This window comes from Crocuta crocuta, unplaced genomic scaffold (assembly GCF_008692635.1).
Source record: "Crocuta crocuta isolate KB4526 unplaced genomic scaffold, BGI_CrCroc_1.0 scaffold129, whole genome shotgun sequence".
Classification (NCBI taxonomy): Eukaryota; Metazoa; Chordata; class Mammalia; order Carnivora; family Hyaenidae; genus Crocuta; species Crocuta crocuta.
This window is the reverse complement of record NW_027551571.1, coordinates 3,369,449-3,377,528: the sequence shown is the minus strand read 5'-3', so window position 1 is coordinate 3,377,528 and position 8,080 is coordinate 3,369,449. Positions and strand designations below refer to the sequence as shown.

At 48.1% G+C, this 8,080-nt stretch overlaps 1 protein-coding gene across 1 annotated transcript in view; it reads right to left on the bottom strand.

Annotated features, from left to right (window-relative positions):
* RSAD2 (radical S-adenosyl methionine domain containing 2) overlaps positions 1–8,080 on the bottom strand; it is a 19,502-nt gene that overhangs the window by 4,698 nt on the left and 6,724 nt on the right. The window contains exons 2-5 of the mRNA XM_077750974.1: positions 7,793–7,954; positions 3,834–4,063; positions 1,158–1,307; positions 379–411 (exon numbers count right to left, since the gene is read on the bottom strand). Coding sequence (XP_077607100.1) covers positions 379–411; positions 1,158–1,307; positions 3,834–4,063; positions 7,793–7,954 — 575 coding nt within the window. The remainder of the gene's footprint in view (positions 1–378; positions 412–1,157; positions 1,308–3,833; positions 4,064–7,792; positions 7,955–8,080) is intronic.

Below are 8,080 nucleotides of genomic sequence, written 5' to 3'. Positions count from 1 at the left end.
AAACTAGCCAAAAAAAAAAAAAAGACAAAAGAAAGAAAAAAAGTTACTTGTTTTTCAAATTTGACAAGGGGCACATTTTCCTTTTTTTGGAAGGCAGAGGGGTAGCATTAATATGAGTGGCTTTTGGAGAGGAACTGTCACCTCTTCTCACCAAAGCCAAGATTTGTCAGGGGACAAGCTGGGGGCATAGAAGGACCGAAGGTGACGTGAAGGGTGACACGACCTTCCTCCAAAGTACCCTGGGTGCCTGGAGCTGGAGAACACCAGCCCAAGACAACAGGATGTGCAGTGTCACTTCCTATGTGACACCCAAGGATCCATCGCCCCGCGGGAGAAAGCCTGAGCTTTTAAATGTTCTCATTCATTAGAAATACTTACATACTCATCCAGAATAAGGTATGAGTCTTTCATCTGCAAAGGAGAAATCAAATACAAATTCAGTCCCAAGTCTGTTTTTCAGTGTGTGTGCTCAACAGTCTGTCCTACATAGTGTTTGCATGTTGTTGTTTTATTGCTTCTGGATTCTACGTTTCCTACACCACTCGAGTGTCTTTGGCTCTGTCCCTTACGAGGGGATCCATCGCCTGCGCCCTGCCCCCCCACCCCCACCTAACAAACATCTCCAGGGGTATCTCACGGTCTTCAGCAGGCTCGATTCTCCACCCCAGGCTGCAAGGGGCAAAGGGCACTGTGAGAGCTTCTCTGAGGATGAAATTCCCGGGCCAGGGGCCCATCTCCTCAAGCTGTGGGATCAGGATCCCCAATGGCTGTTTCGACCATACATGGAGTTTCCCCCATTTTCAATGTATAAAGCTTTACTTCTATCACCTGGGAGCCTGCCTGAGATTTTAATGTTACTTTCATTACATGTAACTAGTTATAGCTTCCGTAGGTGTATGGAAGGTGTTCCTGTGCTCCTCGAGGAAGCTCTGCCTGCTCCCTCAGGGCCGTGGGTGCAGAGTCCAAGGACCGGGCGGGGGAAGGGACCCCGCAGGGCCCACAACCGACAGGTGCGGGGCTGGCGGTGGGTTCCAGCCCCAGACTGCACCCTCCCCTCCTCCTCGCTGAGCGCTCCAAGGGAACAGAGTGTGGATCCCCTGAGCTAGAGAGGCCCCTGCTTGAAAGCATCTCACGATGTGACAGTGACTCCACCGTACCTTCTGGTTAGACTCGGGCACCAAGCAGGACACCTCTTTGTGGCGGTCTAAGAACTCTTCAAATTCTTCCTCGCTGATGACGAATCGCTCGGCTTCTCTCAGGGCGTCTGGTCCGGAATTTTCCCCCTCAATGAGGAGGCACTGGAAGACCTGGGGATGAAGGGGACATTTGCTTTGCAGAGAGCGTTCCCTCATGCGTGGCCCTCACCTCACTTCCCCAGACCCGGCTTCGTCTCCTCTAAGCAAGTCCTCCGACTAAAGAACATTCTAGAAAGACATCACTCCGGGGCCCTCAGGGTCAGGAAGCGCACGCTGTCCGAACGTATAACACGGGTCTGGTTTATGTCTGAGCTAGTCTGACAATCTAATCTTTTCAGGCCACCAGATAGCTGATGTTCACTGCAGGGAGTAAGAGCATCAGGAAAACAGACAAATCATTTGTGATCGACCAAGAAAGAAGCGTTTTTAAAATGTTGTCTCTGCGGATTTCAAATATCCTTCACTAAGGCCTCTAGACTACGTGGGGCTTTTTCCAATAAATAAACAAGGACAGCTTCCAAAGCCATTAATAGTCTTTTAACATTTTTAAGTAAGTAAAGTGTGTGTGTTTGTGCGCGTGCGTGCAGGTGCGAATGAATTATTCTTCCCTCATAAGGAATAGCATCATCTGAGAAGGAAAACTGTCCCAGGGACCCAAGCAAGGTGATAAGAGGCGACAGCTGATCGGGCACAGACCCAGCACAGAGCCCAAGGCTACAGGGTCTTTGGTAAGGGAGTGGGGATTATGCACAGCATTTAATTAACATGATAGTTTACAATTAATCTCAAAGTGCCCTAAACCTTGCCTGCTTTGCTCACTCTATCCCCGCCCGCCTTCCTCTCTGCTCCCCAGTCCTTTAACGTCCGTCCCCACGGCCCCTGGTCACACGGCGGTTCTACTATTTGCTTTCCTGGCTGTTTTGCTCCATAGCCTGGGGGGTTCCTGGGAGAGGAGACCCCTCATCTTTGTGCCCACCGCATCCATCCCCAGTCCAGGCACAGGGTGCAGAGGGAGAGGAGGCCGGAGGTCTTCACAGGGGTGCGAATCCCGAGCTGCTTGAATAGCAGGCGGGGGCTTGTGCCCTGATTGCTTTCGTTCCAGATCCACCAACTTCAATGGGGCAAAACGGGGGCGGGGGGGGGGATTGGATGGGGAAGGTCAGGTGTCGCCTGCTCCACTGTCCTTAGAGCAGGCCTACAGGTGACTGCGGACCCCCCTGGGGCGAACACTGAGGTTCCTTCCCTCCAGTGCTTGCTCAGCCCTGGTGTGCTGCGCACTGGGCCTGCAAGCCCGACCCCCCGCCTGGAGGAGGCAGCCTTGGGGGTCCAGGCGCCTGACCCAGGGGCACTGACTGAATTTCCTCAGTTTGCAACTGGCATACGCCAATGATCTGACGCCAAAACTGCTTTCCAAACAGGCAGTAGCTAATCTGCTCCCTGCAGACAGCTCAGGATTTTGAAAAGGCAATTCTGATGTGAATCCGCGAGCAGAAGCCACAGAGGAGTTGTGTGTGTGTGTGTGTGTGTGTGTGTGTGTGTTTACACACACACATACGTACATATAGGGAGAGAGAGGAAAGCTAAAAAGAGAATAATGAGAGAGACAGAAGTGGAACAGAGACGGGGGATCAGGGAAAAGGGGAATGACTGGCAGATGGCTCTAGAAGGAAAATCTAAGCTTGGAGCCCAGCGTCTGGTCCTCCTCGGTCCCCCTTACTGGACCGCAGCCTCCGCTTTGCTCCAGGTCCTTCTGGGCATGGGGTGGAGGTCCAAGAAGTTGTGTTTTAAACGGTCCCCTGAGCTGATTCTGAGGAACAGCCAGGGGTAGGAAAGTTTAATTTGCCATTATTTGCAAGTGTCTGCACACGGTGGGTGCTGTGAACACACCTTGAACTGGACATTAGACTTTTTAGTAACTGATGGAGGGATCAAAAGAACAAATCTTGATGAATGAAGTTTGCTGCAACCTGGGGATAGTGTTGCCCCAATACCTTCTAATAATTGAATGAATAATATATTAACAGGATTTATGAGGAACATATATCCATTTATGAATAAGCCAAGAGTTTTAAGAAGAAATCCAGTATTATTATATTTAATAAATAAATATTGGTTAGGTATCCTATGGATATATTCTTTACTTTTTTAATGTTTATTTATTTTGAGAGAGAGGGAGCGAGGGAGGGAGGGGCAAAGAGAGAGGGAGAGAGAGAATTCCAGGCAGGCTCCGTGCTGCCAGCTCAGAGCCCAGCTCAGGGCTCAATCTCAGGAACCGTGAGATCATGACCTGAGCAGAGATCAAGAGTCAGAGGCTTAACCAGCTGAGCCCCCCAGGCACCCCTCTATGGACCTATTCTTTAGAACACCTCCAAGCACCGACTGTATCTTTTGACTTTTATCCTCTCAATATTCCAGAAGGGAATCAGTTCCAGTTTGTAGAAGGGGAAATTGAGGCAAAGAGAATGTAAGCAGCCTAAAGTCTAACAGATAGAAGAAGGCATCGGGACCCAGCTTCCTGGCTGGTTCCATCAGTCCAGGTTTCTCTCTAACCTCAACATTTGAGTTTCACTGACACAGTGTCTCCCCAACATTTTCTGAATTATACTCAGCAAAAGTGACACGGGACACAGCACTTACTTTCCAGCGCACAGGATTCAGGGCTTTGATCTGCTCCCTCATATCCTCATCCACGTTGAATCGATTAATGACGGAATTGATTTTGAAGGCCACCCTATAATCTCTACACCAGGCCCTCAGTTTTTGAAGATTCTCCACATGGTTCTTCTTTCCTTGACCACGGCCGATGAGGACATTGATTTGCTCATCAAAGCTGTCACAGGAGATGGCAAGGATGTCCAGATATTCACCTGAAGGACAAGGAGCATCTTGAAGCTTTTCTGTTAAAGGTCCAAACCGTTTAGGCCACTTAGATGCTTCCATGAGAAAACATANGGCTCGAACCCACGAACCGCGAGATCATGACCTAAGCGAAAGTCGGACGCTTAACCGACTAAGCCACCCAGGCGCCCCTAAGATTTCATATTTTTAAAGCTTATTTTATTTGGGGCGCCTGGGTAGCTCGGCCACTTGATTTCAGCTCAGGCCGTGATCTCATGGTTTGTAAGTTTGAGCCCTAAGTCAGGCTCTCTGCTGACAGTGTGGAACCTACTTGGAATTCTCTCTCTCAGTCTTTCTCTCTCTCTCTCTGCCTCTTGCTCCACTTGCTCCCCCTTTCTCAAAATGAATAAATAAACTTAAAGAAAACTTTAAAAAATAAAGTTTATTTTATTTATTTTGAGAGAGAGGGAGCGTGAGCAGGGAAGTAGCAGGAAGAGAGAGAGAGAGAAACCCAAGCAGGCTCTGCATTGTCAATGCAGAGCCCAACACAGGGCTTGACCCCACAAACCATGAGATCATGACCTGAGCCTGAAATCAAGAGCCAGATGCTAAGCCTGAGCTTGACATTACGCTGAGCCACCCAGGCACCCCAATCTCTGACATCTTTTACCATCCATTCATTCTCTGGCCACGTCTTCACAGTGGACTAGGTTTGAGTTTTCCTCATTATTGTGACTCTGCAGAATTGATTGCAAAGTTGATTCTTAAAAGTACTCCCTAATTATAGAAACTAGGGGTTTCAAATCTCTGTAAGCAATTATTATCTGATTTTCTAATCAGGGAGAAATTTTAAGTGTGATGTGGGGTCTAGTATGGTATCCACATGTACGCCCTTCACTCCTCAATACATTCTGGAGACTGGCGTGATTGGCCGTCCTGAACTCTGAAACTTGAGTTGCAATCTGTCAATTAACGTAGCTCCATCGTAGTCTAACTAGTCTTTAGTTTCTCAAGGACAAGCACTTGTCTTCTACTTATTTTATAGGCTCAAAGTATCTAGCACAAACTGGAACCAGAGTAAGTGACTGACCGTTATTTAAAACAACTCAAAATGGGGCATTTGGGTGGTTCAGTCGCTTAAGCATCTGACTCTTGATTTAGGCTCAGTCATGATCTCATGGTTCATGGGTTCGAGCCCTGCATTGGGCAGAGCCTACTTGAGATTCTCCTTCTCTCTCTGCCCCTCACCCCTCTCATGCTGTCTTTGCGTCTCTCAAGATAAATAAACCTAAAAAAAATATAAAGCAACTCAAAATGTTCTAGAAATTGATCTCAGATAAATTCCCAATGGCTTATCATATTGGGGAAAGGAATTAACTGAGGGAGTGGTCTCTAACCCGACTAAAAACAACGTTCAAAACTAAGATAGAGGCCTATCAGTTATATTATCTTAGTTGATTTCCAAGTCAGCTAAGAATCTCCATCAATTGCTTTATTCTGTCACTTCTCCAGCTTCTGCTCTATGATCATGACACCCCCTCCTTCTGTCTCAGATTTTCCTGTAGGAGCCCTTGTGAAGACAGCATTAGCCGAGCAGACCTCTGTGCTCAGTCCTTGTAAGTCTCCAGGAGAGCCTAGAACCATGAGGGAATCTTGGCCAATCCCTGCCTGTAGGGTTGCCAGTGCATTCTAGATGTCTCCCATTGCTGATGCATGTATATCTCGAGCAATAGGACATGTTCAGTCAGCTCGTCAAGAGGTGTTGGGATTGTCATACAAGATTCATGACGTATACCTGGTTTCTTTGTTGTGAGTCCTGAGTTTCGGTTGCCGTGGATGATTGGACAATAGTAGGTGCCTAAGTGAACAGCCCTGCATAAAAGTATCAGACCCTAAGACTCAGATGAGCGTTCCAAGGCAGAAACATTCCAAACATGTGTCTGAAGTTCACTGCTAGAGAGAAAGGACATCCTGTATGTCCTGGAGGGGAAACACTCAGGAGCCTGCCTCTGAGCTCTCTGGACCCCAGTGACCCGCATCTTCTGCTGTTTCTCTGCTGCGTCCTTTGCTCTGATGAAACTTAGCTGTGGGTATAAGTGGCCACTGGGCCTCGTGAGTGCTCCTCAAAAGCTGCCAAACTTAGCAGCTCTCTTTGTCAAGTGCATGGACTCACCCTTGGCCCTTTACACCAGAGGTGGAAAATTGAGGTTTACCGATCACCTAGTTATACATAAACACTGCTGCTGTTTTTGCTCATGGCATCTCAAAATACTCTAAATTATTTTCAAATATTGAATTGGGAGGTTTAACATAGAATGTGGATTTCTGAAGTATCTTTAAGAGTTTCAGAACATGGCGACAGGAACCCTAAATCCTGTTGTAGCATAAACGCCAATGGAAGTTCATGGCTACCTGGCGGTCTGCTCGTCCACTATGAACAGGGCATGGTGCTTCCCATTCTTCACAGCCTTGTGCTTTCTTATTGCCTCCCCACGACTGGAGTGGGTTTTTCTGATGCACTTCCAAATCCACTAATCCACACCACCTCTCCCACACAGGCATTTGGGCTTCTGACCCTGGAGTGCAGCTATCCTTCAGGGCTGGCTCCCCAGACCTCAATGGCGCCCACGCAGAGCCAGTCTTGGAGGGAGGACATTGCTCAGGGACACCGCCAATAAGCCCGACCAATTATCCTCTGCTCACACTGTCCCCTAAGCCTTAGTTATCTCTCTGACTCTGTTTCCTTTGACACTTCTGACCCTGATTCACTAAGTGATTCCCTTCATGGACATTTTTGGCTCTAACTCATTGTCTTCCAGTCTTTCTTAATTCAACTTTCCTGGAGACTTTTGAATCTTGTCTTCCTGCTTAACCTTCGTCACGTGGGCTACGCCACCCCACCCACATCTACCACCTCCCCCCCANCCCCTTCTTCCCCATCTCAGGAGGGATATTTGCTCAGAGACTTTCTGTGAACAGCCTTAACAGAGAATAAATGCAACCACTCTTTCAGTGATTGCAAAGCTCACAGCACTCATACAAAGTGAGAACAGAATACTGTGCTCTAAGAGTTAGGTAATAACTGTCTCCTAAAATGGTTGTAGTAATAACAGCCAATATTTTCCAGGGCTCCCTCAGTTCCGGCTTCTGCTCTAGAGATATTACATCTATGGGAACTCAGCTGTGAGGAACTTCCAGGTCTCAGAGTCCTTGGTTGGCCACCCTGGCCCTGCGGGTTGGTCTGTCCACACACCACGACATAATTAGTCTGGGATTCAGTCCCCTATGCAGTTTATTTAAATTTCTTCAACAGCCGCATATGTAGCCCAAGGAGGGAAAGACTGTTTTAGTCCAACTGCTTCATGCATGGGACTAATCAAATGAGAGTTCCCTCGATATTTAAAAATTAAACATTAGCAGCAAGCAATAAGGTAGGGGTCGCAGAATTGTGTCACTGTCCTCTGGTAGCAGCTAAGATAGAGCCTTAGACCCTGGTACCTGCTAAACTGGGAGGCACAGAAGAGTCGCAGTTACTAATATTTTCTGTCATCTGTGTTGCCACACTTGTTTCCTTAGAGCCCTGCAGCATGAAAGCCTCTAACTGCATGCCAGCCCTGTAGAGATAGTAGAGTGTGGGTTCTCCTCCCTGCCCTCCCCCACCTCCCCTGCGGTGGGCCTGGCCTAAGTCCCGGGATGGAAGGAATCCGGACCCGAAGCTCACAGAAGCCACAAGGGCAGCGTGACGCCAGGAAGCTCACCGTAAGTCTTGAACCAGCGCTCCCGGATCAGGCTTCCGTTGCTCACGATGCTCACGCTGGACAGATGTAGCTCCTCTTTGCAAAACCTCACCAGCTGGCCCAGGTACTCGCCGCGGTCGTGAATGAATGGCTCTCCTCCCGAGAAGTTTATCTTCTCCATCCCTGTGAGAGGCGGACCGTGAATCTTTATTCTGTTTTATTTTTCTCCCACTGCACAAACACGCCTTGTTATTTTAATGACAAAAGTGCTGTTTTCTCAAAGTAACAAAAACAAAATGATTATCTCCC